The 15904-nt window shown below is 37.6% G+C and overlaps 2 protein-coding genes across 2 annotated transcripts; both read right to left on the reverse strand.

Annotated features, from left to right (window-relative positions):
* Window positions 1-300: 300 nt before the first annotated feature.
* LOC121639016 (stromal membrane-associated protein 1-like) lies at window positions 301-8319 on the reverse strand. The gene is made up of 10 exons (XM_041984164.1): window positions 8040-8319; window positions 7500-7633; window positions 6094-6179; window positions 5915-5990; window positions 5778-5840; window positions 5601-5676; window positions 3909-4042; window positions 1994-2204; window positions 1455-1795; window positions 301-787 (listed from the first exon to the last, which is right to left on the reverse strand). Exons 1-10 carry the CDS (start codon window positions 8155-8157, stop codon window positions 653-655), a joined length of 1374 nt encoding a protein of 457 aa, XP_041840098.1. The 5' UTR covers window positions 8158-8319; the 3' UTR covers window positions 301-652.
* A 773-nt stretch (window positions 8320-9092) lies between these two features.
* cenpk (centromere protein K) lies at window positions 9093-14636 on the reverse strand. Its single transcript, XM_041984176.1, has 10 exons — window positions 14563-14636; window positions 14238-14324; window positions 13977-14033; window positions 12607-12670; window positions 12285-12331; window positions 12127-12209; window positions 11894-11992; window positions 11586-11721; window positions 11454-11507; window positions 9093-9705 (listed from the first exon to the last, which is right to left on the reverse strand). Exons 1-10 carry the CDS (start codon window positions 14587-14589, stop codon window positions 9550-9552), a joined length of 810 nt encoding a protein of 269 aa, XP_041840110.1. The 5' UTR covers window positions 14590-14636; the 3' UTR covers window positions 9093-9549.
* Between the last annotated feature and the right edge of the window lie 1268 nt (window positions 14637-15904).

A 15904-nucleotide genomic window follows, 5' to 3' on the forward strand; every position in this document is an offset into this window, starting at 1 on the left:
GATACCTTCTCTTAATAAGTACTTATAAATTTAGACTTTTTTTTTACCTTTAAAGTAAAAACCATCTGATTACATCTGAATCATCCGACAGAAAACTGATGACAGAAGACATGCGAGGCGAATTATTTATCATCACTTTAATTTTTTAGAGGAATCACAAGAACTTTAAAAGAAGGTTATATAGCGCTGTACATCTGGGAGCAGTACTGACTGACTTGATAGTCATTTAGCTTCTCCCTTTAAATACTATTCATTTAAATGTTCTATAATCTTATAATGATACAGTGATACAATAAAAGCTTGTGTAACTGGTCCTGCAGCTTTCCTGATATGTCGATGTTGGGACTGTAACTTCCTTGTCTTTTTTTTTTTCCAAAAAAGGAAAATAAAAGTTATGATCAAAAACTGTACGACAGGCAGAAACTGCCAGGCTGTAATCCTGTGGTACTCCCAATTCACTCACACAATAGAGAGAAAGAGAGACAGAAAGGGAGAAGGAGAAAGAGAGAGATACAATTGTAATGTTCTGAAGGCTGGTCCGTGATGACTGTGGGCATCAGTTCATAGTAATATGCAGAGAAGTACAAGTTAGATTTTGCACTTTCGGCCACATCGACTCTTACGCTGCCCGACCATCGACCTTCTCCAAGGCTCACTTCCACAGCTGTGTGCTCAGAGTCTGGCCAGATCCCGTTGCAGCCCATCCACCCATGGCTGATGAAGGCTGACCGAAGGCCATCTGACCTCCTGCACCATTCAGAGTCAACCCTGACATCTGCTGGTTCACCTGTGGATGTTACACAAGTCAGCTTGAATAACAAATCATTCATTAATACAGACTCCAATAATTCTAACAGTGATAATTATTCTTCAGAATTGATTACAGACGTTCCCCTACGTACTTGCTGTCTCCAGACTAAATAATGTGTGTCTGCGCTTTACATGGTGCAATCGGAAATCCTCTTTCTGCTAATACTGGCATCCTCATCCTTGTGTTTTCAAATAAACTACCTAAAACATAATTTTACCAAAATATTTTTGTCTGGTTTAGTCCTGCAAAAACTATCCTCAGGTTTTGTGAGAGATGATCTGTTAATCTAAGTTAGTATCAATGATTATGATAAAACATGACAGTTTTTTTTTAGAATGCAAACTTTCAAAGTATTTGTATATCCGATAATCACCTAATAAAAGAGTTTGCATTAAGAAGAGCTTTTCCTTTTGAAATCAAGTTTGTGCTGCCATCTAGTGGGTGCTGGATGCTATGTTCCCAGACTGCATTGTTTAGCACTTCCCAATGTAGTTTGCTTAATTCCAACTGGATGTGTGTGAGTCAAATAAAACATACCGTGTCACACACATCACTACAAGTTGGTAGTTTTACCTCTAATTCCTCTCACCTGTTAATTAATCTCAGACAATGTTAAGGCAAACAGTTCAAGCAGTTTCCATACCTGACCCATGTTCCATTGAGGCTGCTGCCCTGGTTGGATGGCGTACATGCCCTGAGCAGGCACCATACCTGTAGGCATGGCACCACCTTGTGGTCCCATCATCCTGGGGGCCATGCCCATCATACCAGTGGCAGGCGCATTCCCCATGAAACCATTTGACATCGACATTCCAACCATCATGCCTGGACTGTGTCCCATCATGGCTCCTCCACTCTGAGCCATCATAGCACCCATGACGGTAGTGGGTGGCATGGCTGTGCCCATGCCAGGGAAGCCCTGATAGCCAGCAGCAGCAGCCTGGACAGGAAACTGCATCTGGGAGGGGCCCATGAACAAGCCAGCTGACAAAGAAAGAGAACATACAGTTAAAAGTTGGAAACTCCGTGACTGAGCTACAAACAAGAATCTACTTGCTCGTCGTGCATTCATGTCTGGTGATGTCAACATATTCACTGAACTCAGGACGACTTCTGAGTAAGACGCTTCTGTTCAGGTTTGCTAGCAGACTTTACTCCTTCAATATAAATGCTATTTCTCACCGGCTTGCTGGGACATGCTGTTGGTTCCATACAGGGACAGAATTGAGTCCTTGGACAGAGGCTTCTTAGCGGCATCCTCAGTTTTTGCAGTGCTGTTGCTGTCACTGAACAGGTCAAGGTCTCCCTGTCCTGACCCTGAGCTGGCTCCGCCTCCTACCACTCCAGCTGCTGGAGGTTGTGTGGGAGTGCTAGCCGAGTTACTTGAGCTCACCTGGAAGGTGAAAAGACACACTGAGGCCAATTTGATGCTGATGAAGAAAAAGTTCAGTATGTATCTTTACCAAAATAACAGGGTCACCTCACAGAGACAAATCGGTGTTTTTATACAAGCATGTTGGCACATTTGAGGCTGTCTGACTCCTGGGTTGGGAAGCAATATAAAAAAGGTTCTATAATAAATAATGTGATCCTTCCTTTTATTACATGACTATGAACCTGACCGTAAGCTTGAATAAAAATCCAATTTTCCTATCCTGCTTATTGGTTACAATAACTTTTGCGGTGGCTTGTAAATAGCTGGTGCAGCCAGAAAGCTTAGTTGGGTTTAAATCCACTCAATCTGTCAAAAAGTTCCTTTATTGTGAAGACCTTTACCATACCAGCTCAGGTTTTTTAATCCCTGGGAGTATAAATTAGTTAATAGATCAGACGTTAGACGATGAATCATCTAGAGTTTTGAGCTGCACCTGTAAAGGTTCTGTTACTTCTGAGTTTATGTGAGACAAAACATCTGGTGCTGGCAGTTCATTAAGATTGGCTGGCTGTAAAAGTCAAGCGGAGAGGTTATAAAGGCGCATATCAGTGTTTCATGGTTGCGTTTGGCCAAAACGGCTTAATTTTAGATATCTTCCTCCACTGAAGAAAGCTGGATTTCACCACTGCACTGAAATGACATCAAGTCATTTCATGGCTATCATTCACATTTTAATTAATTACTTGAAGAAAAAAACTATTAAGAGTCAACATTTCCATATTTTCACAACAGAGCACTTTGCTGTGAGACTGCAGATTTATTTGTGGTTCCCAGAGTCTCTAAAAGTAGAACGGGAGGCAGAGCCTTCGGCCATCAGGCCCCCTCTCTATAGAACCAGCTCCCAGTGTGGATGTAGGAGGCAGACACCCTCTCTACCTTTAAGATCAGGCTTACAACCTTCCTTTTTGATAAACCTTACAGTTTACCCCTAACTCCCTAAGTTAGGGTTAGCCCTCCCTGAGCATGGTTCTGGTTCTGCTGGAGATTTTTCCTTCTCGTTAAAAGGGAGGGTTTTTCTTCTTTCTGCTTTCACCTGCTGCCCCACGCAGCTCAGGATATTGGATTGAATGCAAGAGAAGATTGGATGCAATTCGTTGGTTTCCTCAGATTGGCTTGAATGAACACCGTTATTAGAAATTGGACTAATTTGGATTTGTTTTAACTGGATCACAATGAATTGGCTCAAACTGATTATGTCTGTAAAGTGCCATGAGATGACTTTGTTGTGAACTGGAGCTATACAAATAAAACTGAATTGGATGTAATACCCAATCAGTAAAATCTGTAAGAAAGATTTCTCATTTCTTTAGGTTTTTGTTAATCAAAGCCAGTATATACAGATAAAACACATACAAAAGAGAGAAAGGCGTGTCATGATGGCCTAGGAGGCCTCGATGATTATTTAGCTTTGTAAATTACAATTACAATTAACTAATGAGCTATTAGTGAAGAGAATGGATTCATTAATTCATTTTCTGTTTAATATGAGCTCAGCAGTGTTGCCGTCTTGTGGGCTGTTGATTTTGATGGTCTTCATTGGCCTTTTTATTTTGACTGCACACCCGATTTCAGTTTTACAACAAGGCAACCGTTGCTGTTGAGCCCTGCAGAGCAGTACTCTGTAATCTAAATGACACGGGGGGAATTCTTGCTTAGTTGTACCTGAGAAAACTGAGCTGTGGATGTGGATGAGGATGAGGGAAGGGGGTTTGATACCATGGGGCCAAATATATCCAGGTCACTGTTCTGGTTTGTGCTCGTGCTACCATTGTTAGTCGATGCAGCAGCTGGTACGTCTGTGACAGAAAAGAAGACAAACAGGTTTTACATGTGGACTATTAGCATACACAGCCATAGGCAAATTCTATTAAGCTGCACAATTTACCAACTATATTCTATCTGTGTTCCTAAAAACTGATAAAGCATCAAAAATAGAACCTTACAATCATTTTATTGCTATTAAAAGTGGCATAAAGTCAAGAGATTTTGTGTTTGCTAAGGTGGAAATGTGCACTAAATTGCAGATTTTCATTAAAATTCTCATACATGGCGCACAGTAACAACAACAGTTAGGACAACAAGAAAAAATAATGAATGTAGTCTAATTAGGTTTTTATATAAGAAAACATAATTACTACCAGGTCATTTTCTTTGTAACTAAGTAAAACGAATGTCATGAAATAGTAACACGAATTAAATAACATCACTGAAAACACAAAAAAGTAAAAATAATACTGTGACTCAATGGATCACAAAGAGAGTTATCCACATAACAACTTACAAGACTTACTGTAAGGGATTCTTAATGTGTCCATAAGAAAACTTTACTTGCAACTCTAAACAAAAGTCTACAACAACTTGCTCCGTTTCCATGTTTTTGTAATAATGTGAGCTTTCACTATTTCTTTTTTCAAACGAGTTCCCAGCAAATTATTATTTCACAGTTTGCTAAAATATAGTTGTCATATTCAGCACTAAACCACCAAAAATGTAAAAATCTGAATTACTTCCAGTTTTGAAAAACAAAACAAAGGAAGAACAAAAGAGGAATTTCCGTGTCTGCTGCTATAAAAGAACTGAGTCAGCAGCTTGTAGCACTTCCTCTTCTGAAATGAAAAAAAAAAAAAAAAGGGGAACGCTTCAGTGGTTTCTAATGTAAAGTAGTAGACAGAACTAAGCAAATAACTATTTAAAAGGACTACACTGCAGCTAAAGCAGAGCACACAGAGTCTCAGTGACCGCTGCCTCTCTGCTACGATAACCATTTAAAAATGATGTTTTCTCTAACCAGATGTTTGGTCAACAGATGTTGTAATTTTGATTTAGAACAGTGTTTGTCAATCCTCAGGGACCACGGCCCTGCATGTTTTAGATCTTTCCAACGTCAGCACACCTGCTTCAGATTAACTGAACTGATCGGTAAGTTCATTGCCAGCTTGGTAACGAGCCATTCATTTGAGCCAGGTGTGTAAGCTCGGACACCTTGCAGGGCTGTGGTCCCAGAGGACCAGGATTGAGAAACACTGGTTTACAGGGACAAAACGAATCTGGATGGGGAAGCAGTCTCACACACGACACAACAACAACACACTGCACCACAAGTTTGGTTTAAAAGGCAAGAAAAGATCATTAAACCCAATGAAATTCTAAAAACAAATGATTAAAAATAGTGTTTACATACAGAATTAACACAGTTAATCAGCAATAACACCACATTCCCACTTCAGGACTGTTTAGCCACAGGATAAATAAGTCATTAAACTGGTCATTTAAACTGGTAATAAAGAGGAAACAGTTTGTCTCAGACCTTATTTAGATGAATCCATAAATCATACTTATTTATTTTATACCCACCAAGGCCTAGTAGGTTCACAGACGGCTCTGAAGTCTTAACAGGGCTGATTTTTGGAACTGGCCTGGACTCTTCACTCTTAGGACAGAATAGTCGTGAAATTTAAGCAAAGATCAGAAAACCCTTCAGAGATGCTTTCATTAAGCTTTTTTAAATACATGAATGAGTCAGAGACGTACCCTGGTGTAAGCAGATGCCTTGCTCCCTCTGTCAGACTCTTTCTCTTTCTTACTATCTTTTGGCTGAAATAATAGAAAAATATTGAACAGCTTTATCTTTTTAAATGCAAACTGGAAATGTTTAGTTTGATACATACACTGCTCCCATTGATCACATTCTTGCTATAGTATTTCTTCCTCTCATATTTATCCCTGATGAAGAATTCAACTGCTCTGAGGGCACAGTTAAGAAAAAGGGACAATGAAAAGGCTAAATAATTACACATGAACACAAAGCCAACTATACATTTGGATCTTTGGTGAAAGCAAAGGATACTGGTCTGTCTGAGGTCTTCTGAAGCTGTCTGGAAGGTTGGCCTCATAAAGCTGCCTGGCCTTGGTGTTACCCATCTCCTGTATGCTCTGAAAATGAATAAACAACATGTAAACAGAGCACCAAGCTGCTCATATAAAAGAATTACAGCAACATTTTGCTGATCTAATGGGTGGCGATCAGCCGGAATATTTCAGCAGCGACTCGGTCAATGATGAGAGCTGTGCAGAAGCAAAGTCTTCCGCAAGGCTGAATACAAATAAATCCATCCATTATCTAGACCGCATCATCCATTAAGGGTTACGGGGAAGCTGGAGCCTAACCCAGCATTTAGCAGGTGAGAGGCAGGGAACACCCTGGAAAGGTCTACAATCCCAATTCCAACTGAGATCTGGATGCATGACAAAGAGCATGATGTAATCAGGGTCCTCTTAAGTTACTGCTAAAAATATTTAAAACAAACTAGATGTGGCGTTTGTGTGATGTGATCATTCAATAGATTTATTATACACCAAGTTTAGATTAAAAACACGTGACAACCCAACATCCATCAAGATTGTGTTTTATTACTTTTAATAACAAACTTTGCTCGATCCCACATACCAAGTTATTTCCCCACATAAACTGTTGTATTAAGAAGAATCAAGCTGGATATCTTTGAGTTTTCACTAAATCATCTGTGGTTATGACTTGGACGTTCATCTTGACAGTAACATACTGTTTACATAACATACTGTTGTTTATGTAACATACTGTTTAAAAAAATGGTTATTAAAGGAACTTCCAGGCGTGCTGCATTAACGACAATAAAGCTTGACACACTGCAGACACAAACGTTATGCGATTTAAGAAGCAGCAGCTGCACAAAATCCCCTCCTTCTGGTTTTGGGAGGGATAATTAGGAAAATTAAGAACAGCATTTCTTTAAATGTTATATCACTGTATTGACAACCAAACAGTAGATGGTTGACAGAGAAACTATAGATGAAATGCACAAATGATTTTGGTTGATGACTCATCTAGACCGAACCTACAGTAATCATAGGAGACTATGATTAGGTATTGTTCTGCTGAAATAAGGAAGATCTTCCCAGGAAAGTGTCTGGTCTACATCAAAGCACATTTTGCTCTATAGCGGTTTGCATATTTCAGCATTACGGAAGCCAGTTCAAGTCTTGTTTCTAGTCCAGTCATGTCACTGACTTTAGTTCTGTCACCGGCTCAGTGAACTATTCTGCTTCAGCCTCTGACAAAAAGTCTCTGCAGTGTTGTTGATCAATTAGTTTTTAGATCATTTGAATGTTATGTTTTAACTACTTTCAGCATGTTACACGAAATCTCAACATTGATGTATAAAAGGTTAATCGATTTCACAATATTTTGTTTAATAATGAAGAAGAAAACAGTACCTGGATTTGTTCTGAGGTCCATTGGTCCAGGTTGACTGATTTAACTCTGGATATGTGTACTCCCAGGTTCCTGTGGATGCCTGCACACCGGATGCAGATAAAAACTCCCAAATTCCAGGATGCCCATCTTGGACCTGTTGATGTAAAACATGTCTAATCCAATCGTACTTCATCTTCGACTTTTAAGAGGCAAAAGAAAGCTCTGTGGTATATAAATGATCCAACATAACACCGAGACTCCGGATTCTTCGAAAGCTATGTCGCTGTTTGTTAAGCCCAGCAACGGAACAGAAGGCGGTGGGGACTGAAAAGCACCGCAGAAGCTTAGGTAGATTTACAGAAGTTAGCTTGCTAGTTAGCCACTTAGTTTAGCTTGAGGGGAGATATGTCAGCTGAATAGCCTGAGCCAGCCAAATCTTAGCGAGTTAGCCTCTTTAAACTAAACCACGCAGTTATCCAATACTTTCAGTTAGCTAAGTAATTGGTTCTGAACCAAACTGTAATAAAACCGTCAAAGAGTCGACAGTTTGAACGCCTCACCTTTCGCCTCGCAGTCGGCGCAGTACTTGTTGTCTTCCTCCCTCAGCATTTTGGACAGGATGGCCTGGTGCTGCTCGTTAAGTTTCTGGGCCTTCTCTCTCTCCGAGCGGGTCGTCATGTTTATGGTTTGAGTGAGACTTTCTTAATGAAAAGAACCCTACTTTAATCAGTCGTCAGTCGAGAGAAGTTTCAGATAAAATATCATAATCAAAGGTCTGAAAGCCCCCAACAGGAATATGAAAACACCCGGAACCGGAATCTCTTCTCCGCCCACAGGAATTTTAGAGCTGACGCGGCGGCTTCACCGGATTGGACGACAGTTGCTACGTCATCTGATGCGCTGGAAGCAAGAGGAATCAAGTTTTATATAGCGACATACTAATTATCTCCACTGTCTGATATAATTGTAATATTTGGATTAGAAAAATAAAACGATCGAATATTTAGTAAACATTGTAATTTTATTTTTTAGATGTAGGTATTTCAAAACTAAACTCATATTTAATCATTATAATAATTTTTAATATTTTAAATCTGAGATTGGTTAAAAACAAAAAGCAGTCAAACTATATTTGATCTTCATATTCAGCTGCTTTGTTTGTGTGACAGACTTACTGTGTTTTTTTATGGCTATTTTATCTACTTTGGTGTGTGAAGGCTTGTGTTATTTTAATATGCGTGAATTGTTCTTTTTAATTATGTAAAGCATTTTATGTTGCCTTTGGCACGAAAAGCACTTTATAAATAAAGCTTGATTTGATATATGGTAACCCTATGGGACTGAAAAATTTAAGTTGCGGTATCTTTTGTTTTATTGTATTTTGTCTTATTTCTGACAAGTCATTTTACTTGCACAATCTGTTTACTGTGTTGAATGTTGATATACATACAAAGTGTCTTATGTATTTTGTACATTTGCAGTAATTACAATAATAATATATACACACGTCTCACTCACACTTGCACAACCAACAGATTAAGGCGAACAATGAACAGTGGTGTTTTTTCCCCCATGAGTTATAATTATTCAGGGAATCTTAAAAACACAGCAGATGAACATCCCAAGTTTATTACACATAGAACAGTTTCAGAAGTCATGTTAAAAACTATAAAATGAAAAAAGACCCAGTTCAACATATACAAATATGTGGTGATAATTGGTAGAATAACACTGACTTATATAATCCAGTTTGCAGAAAAATAAGGTAAAAAGAAACATGGGGTTTAAAGTTTAAAATCTAATAAGTAAAAATTACAGTGGGAGAAACATATTGTTAAGCTACTTGAAAATACTTGGAGAAAACTAAAAAAAACACACACAGTCACTATACAAAATAACTTAAAATTCCATCTGAAGCCTAAATGAAGATCTTAACTATGATACACACACGTAGAGTAAATCAGCCTCCTTGCAGTTAAGTCCTCATATCAGCTGACACAAATGACTGCAATGTACAAGCACATTTAAAGTAAAAACAAGTGGTGTTTAGATGCTGAATGAACCACATTATTAGAAAAATGTTTCCAGGCGTATCTTTAAGTTATTCTCTTGGTGTCTCACTGCAATCCCATAGCGCAGCAGCATCTCCACGTATGGTGGCCAGAATGTGTCATCTATTAAAACGTAGGGGTCGTGCGGTGTGTTCAGGACTTTGTTCATGAGTATCTGCAGGTTTCAACAAGACAAGAGAATTTGGAGGATTTTCTCAGTCAGTGCTGACATGTCAGAACCACACCTGTTTACACTGATCGAGTCACTTAAAGTTAGAAAAACAAGTTCAAACTAAATATGCAATTGTACAGTTATAAAGAACACTTTATTACCTCCCACACGAGATGTGTTTAAGTCGATATGCAGCGATATATAAAACAGCAAAACTGATTCTTATGTATGCATCTTCAAATGCTTCTCTAATTCATTAAAACTGTGTAACCATCACAGACTCAGCAGGGCGTATGTGATCCACCCAACCTACTGTTTTCATACACTCATCGTGGGCATAAATATCATAGCAATAGTGAGCTTTTCTTGAGCTGTTCTTTTAAAAAAGGAGAAAATAAATCAGGTTCACATGTTTTATTTGATTTTTCTAAATTCAATAGAAACAACAAGACACACATACATACACCTACTTAACTGATAAATTCTGTGGTGATGAAAATGGACTAAATGTGTTGACTAACCAGAACCTTTTAGTTCTGTTAGTGATCATGACTGACTGCAGCTGGTAGCTTTGTTTGCAGAGAATGCAAACCATCCCCTGCTAGTCATATTTCTATGCTTTAGTCTTGTCCTTAAATTAAATTTTTGGCAGCCCTTCTGGCACTTGTCTTCACAACCTCTCTGTTTTAGCCTGACAACCCTGCTAGCCTGGATACTGATCGCACACACCTGAAAGAAGCTTTCGTATTATTATTTATTCACTGCTCAAAAATCCAATTTAAGAAAGAAAGCTAATCTATTGTTTAGTCCAAATGGTAGAGACACTGTCATTTTTAAATGTGTGAAAACATACAAAAGTCAACGCTCCTCAATTTGCACAAACCAGGGTCCTGTTCCAGAAAGCAGGTTCAGTCTAAACCGATTTTCCGGTTTAGAACAGCAGCTTTGAGTTGGTTCAGTTAACTCTGAGTATCTTCACTCACAGTTAGGCACATGCACAAACCAGAATAAAAAGAAAGCTCTGTTACCTGGAGTCACCATGGCAACTGCTAATAAGAAGCTGCCAGTTATTTTACCCCACTAGAGCAAGAGGTTCTCATACTAGTATGAGGAATACAAGGAGGGAAAGGATGGGAGAAAACTGCTGCCTGAGTCAGTGTGGAAGCTGGAATCCACCAGTTCAGACTTGATATTTAACCTGATTAAAACTCTAACACGTGGGTTTAAATGTAATAAAATATTTTCCTCATGGCTTGACATATCATTATCTTTCCATTAATTCAGCATTTAAATAAATGGGATCACACTGGTATGGACAACTCCTGTCTACCAGCTGCTTAAGGTGGGAGGACTTCACAGAGTCAGTTACCATGGTGACAGACTCAGAGTTTGACTTCCCTCTCTTTATAGAACAGAAAACCCAAAGTTTCCCTCAACTCAGGGATAACATACTCACAGAACCTGCTTTCTGGAAAAGGCTTTTCCCCAGATGTAAAAAGAGTCTTTCAAGGATAAACTGTGTATTCATGCATCAGCAAAAACTTAAGTATTAGTGGAAAAAAAAACAAAAAACATTTACGTGACTGAGAGGACTTTTTTGTTGATTTAAAAAAAAAAATGCTTAAATGAAGGTAAGCACTTGTTAAGATCCAGTTTGATCATATTGATTGGTTCTACTTTTATGAAACTTGTCTATTGGGGCCGTTTCTCAAATTAAAGCAGACCAAAAACAAAAGCATGAGAAAACTCACCTCCAGAATTTCACTGAGTGAAATGATGTCGTCAGTAATCTCAGCCACAGTATTCTGGAAATGGAAACATAAGCTCGTAAGTTATAGAGTGGAAGCAATATGCATTTCTGTTATGACGAGCTTTCACTGCACCTTCTTTTTTCTACTTGAACTGGATTCGCTCTGAGGCAGAGGAACATGCTTCTCCAGGATGTCCCCCAGAGACTCCATCAGCTTGTCTTGGTATTCTTTCATCTTCTGGACTTTTGCTTTGGTGTCCTGCAACACACTGGAATGTATGGACAATAACCTTTAAAAAGCTCAATTAAAATTTTCATGACATGCCTTCATTTTTACAGAACCGTACTGTTTAAATTTTGAACATTTCCACATGTTTTCTGACATCTGAATTGAATACAACTTCAAATCTGAGCTCACGCTGACTTAGCAATCAGACTCACTTGTACTTTGATGATTTCTCACTTTCCATTTTAAGTTGTTCAGCGTGATCTTTGGCAGCTATTAGCACCCGTTTCTTCTCCTCCAGCCATTTCTGTTCACTACAAAACATAAATAGTAAGACGAAGGAAAACGTCTCTAAAATGTTCCTTCCATGATTCTTGCAAAACATGTCTGTGCTCTGATGAAGAATAGAAGTTATTAAACGCCCACAGAATAATGAAACGTAACGCACAGCTCTTTAGTCTCTTTCAGTTTGTCTCTCTTGGCTTCACAACAAGAAAGGATCATCTCCAGCTCAGAGCACAGCTTGAGCATCTGCAGAAAGAGAGGTGAGCAAATTAAAAAGCCACATAGTATACCTTATAATAAGAATATATACTGCAAACTTACCTCCTCTTTTCCAGCTTGAAGTAAAATTTCAGAGTTTGTTGCCAGCACTGGATGGGTTGAAAAAAAACGACATGTTAATGATTTCAAATCTAATTTTCCACATAGGATACTGCACGTTTTAATACACAAGTCCAATTTGACTTAAAAGTCTTAAAAAATTAGATTTAGGTGTAAAATCTGAAATTCTGGATTAGACAGTAATATCTGGAGCAAAGTACTACACAAAACACTGACTTTCATTTCTGATGTTAACATGTTCGCAGTAAATTCTTGAGTGAAGTTATGATCATAAGTTTGATCGCGGTATGAAAGGAGGACTTACACTTCGGCTCCTCTGCCAGCCACTGCTTGACTTCAGCTTCTGTTGCCATCAGCCTGTTTACTGACTGTTTAAAATAAATATCAACAATCCACAGAAAACACACCACCATTAACAAGAGCACTGATTTATTTTAATAAACAAATATCACACACATAAATGCAAAACAAATATTTCCAGAAAAAAATAAACTGCTTTAGTTTAATTAATATGTTGATTTATATTATTCAAAGAAATAAAACACTGAATGTAACTCAAAATATATTCTTAGAGGGAAAAAAAGGCTGAAAAGTAAAAGTTTTAAAGGAAGTACTACTAAAGTTTTAATGAACTCAACTCCCCGTTAGCATCTTAAGACTACATCCAAACTAATGTTCTTATTACAAAACATCCATTTTTATACACTCGTGCTAATACCTTAAATCAGACCTTACGAAACGCTAATGACGAGGTTACAAATAGTGAACTCCTGCACAGCTTTTAGCTGAGGAAAGCAGGACAGGAACTCAGATAGCTAAAGAGGAACAAACGCTCTCTGAGATCATGACTGTCAGTCATTTAGTCACTGCTAGTTATTTCCAATGATCTAAACATTATGTTCTACATATTACACCTCTTCATGATCAATAATTTAATCTTTATTTTTAAAGAGACATACATTTGAATGGCTTACATTCTTGTATCTCATGCACCAAGTTTTGAGAGAACCACAATTTCATTTCTCTGTTTGTTTCATGCTGCAGAATTGACAATAAAGCTGACTTTGATTTTATTTCCTGAGTAATTTCCCATTATCAAAGCTTCTTCAAGCAGTGAATACCATTCCTGGAAGCACTTTAAAATCTAAATGTGTTTGATGAGTTTTCCTCTCAGAAAATGTTTTAAATCTTTATCAGCCAAATAAAACAGCTCCTTTTCTTCCCAAAAGCTTTTTGGGTTTCTTACATTAGATGGATTACTTTGGAAGAACTTTCTTCATTAAGCAAGAAAAATAAAAGAGAACCATATTAGTAAAAATGTAGCTATAAACTGTCCCGCTAACTATTTTAATTTAGTTAACTATGCAGATTTTCTATTTATTGCCAATTCTCAAAATTGAGTTGTTAACAATACATATGTGTTTATAAAGTGTTTATGCATTTTTACAAATACACAACTCGTTCTCTTGAATCTCCCTAACTGTAGTTTTAATCACCTTAATGGCCTTTCTTTGAGACTAACAGAAGTTTTAATAATTATTAACGATTAATAACATTAGACAAAAATCACTTGCCTTGATTGACATTTAAAGGAAAGTTTTTTTTTTGTTTTCTTTCTAAGGACAATGCAGAGAAAGGGTAAAGTTCATGTATGAAAATCTTCTACCTTCTTACCTGTTCTTGCAGATTCTTACAGAAATCTGATTCACAGAGTATAATCTCATTCTGGAGCTGCAACACAGACAAAGATACTGAGGTTAATGGTCAGATTCCCCCTGTATTGTCTGATCATGCCACTTTGTAATAAAACTTATTTTTATTTTTTATTAACCATCAAGTGGAGCTCTTTTTACTTCCCAATTATCTTGTCCACTTCACCTGTTTCAAGTAATGCACATCACCTCTATAGATCATAAAGTTAAAAGCTGGGTTTACCTGTTCAAGGTGAATAAACTGCTGCTCACACATCTCCAGGAGCTCCGACTGAGCGTCCTCCGACAGCTGCACAGCTGGCAACTCAGCCTGAACACAGTGACAAAACATGCAGACTTTTTATCTTCTAATACAAAGACAATGTATGAAGACAAAGCTGGATCCCTGTGTGAGACAGCTAATGCTAACTGTCTGCGATAGAAAAGCTGAACTGAGATTAGCGCGTGTTAACATCACCAACATTTATTTATAACGTGGAAAAATAAACTGATATATTCTTCCAGAAACATCTTATTAACGAGGATTAGTTAGGAACCATGAAACCTACCATATTAATAAGATTAATTACTTTCATCCACGAGAAGAAAAACAGGGCCTGCCTCTTTTTCAAAATACCGCCAACATTGATGGCGTCACGCCTGCGCCAGAGGAAGCGTTGGGAAGTGTTGATATTGCGCAAAACTGCGCAAGTGAAGTCGTTTAACATTTGCAGCATGTCTTTAATATTTACTGTCTGTACACACATACAGACACGCGCGCGCACACACACACACATAGTGTTTTTTGTCTAACTAACCCTTTTTAGTGTGACATAAAGTATTTTCTCTTTTGAAGAGTTATTTTCAGCTTTGTAGATAAATAAAGTATCTATCTATCTATCTATCTATCTATCTATCTATCTATCTATCTATCTATCTATCTATCTATCTATCTATCTATCTATCTATCTATCTATCTATCTATCTATCTATCTATCTATCTATCTATCTATCTATCTATCTATCCTCTTCTGTAAATATTAAAGACAGTAAATATTAAATACAGCAAACACAATACTGCAAATGTTGAACGACTTCACTTGCACAGTTTTGCGCTTTATACATATATATATATGTGTGTGTGTGTGTGTGTGTGTGTGTGTGTGTGTGTGTGTGTGTGTGAGAGAGAGAGAGAGAGAGAGAGAGTGTAATTATTGTTATTAAATATTATTTAGATCATCACATTCTCTCGCACACATCTACGCTACCACAATCAAAAACAGAAAGTAAAGTTGTATGTTGGGTAAAGTGGAAGACTTTTAACATGATCATTGATGTGTGAATGTGTACGTGCGCATGCATTTTTGTGCCGCGAGTGTGCATGAGTAAGCGCATTAGTCGCTTGTGCGCATACATGTGCGCATGCATGTACTATTGCAACGTTCGATTTGTTCTTCTATCCGTGACGTATCAAGGCCACAAAGCAGGAGCATTCTGAACTTTCTAACATTCTGTTTTTGACGTTCCCAAGAAACTCAGAAAGTCAGAAATTTGGAGAAAAAAAGAAAAATTTTTCACCATCAATTCAGGAAACATTTTAAAGTTATAACAAAGTAAGTAATTTTTCACAGGTATTTATACAGTAGCAATAATAGTTTAAATAGTTTTGTCCACATTTCCTATCAGAAACAATTTAAAATCTATTTGTAGTTTTTCTTAAAAAAACATTTTTGTAAAGTTTTGTCAATATATTTTTGCTTATGTTTGTGCAAAACTGGAGAGCTTTGCACAAACACAAACTTAAAATTGCACTTGTTTTCAAGTGCAATTTTAAGTTACGCTGCTTGTTTGATTTAAATTTTACACTAACTAAAAAACTGATAAGCCCTTCTGACTCCCTGATAATAATTG

The sequence above is a fragment of the Melanotaenia boesemani genome, chromosome 4, assembly GCF_017639745.1.
Source record: "Melanotaenia boesemani isolate fMelBoe1 chromosome 4, fMelBoe1.pri, whole genome shotgun sequence".
Lineage (NCBI taxonomy): Eukaryota > Metazoa > Chordata > Actinopteri > Atheriniformes > Melanotaeniidae > Melanotaenia > Melanotaenia boesemani.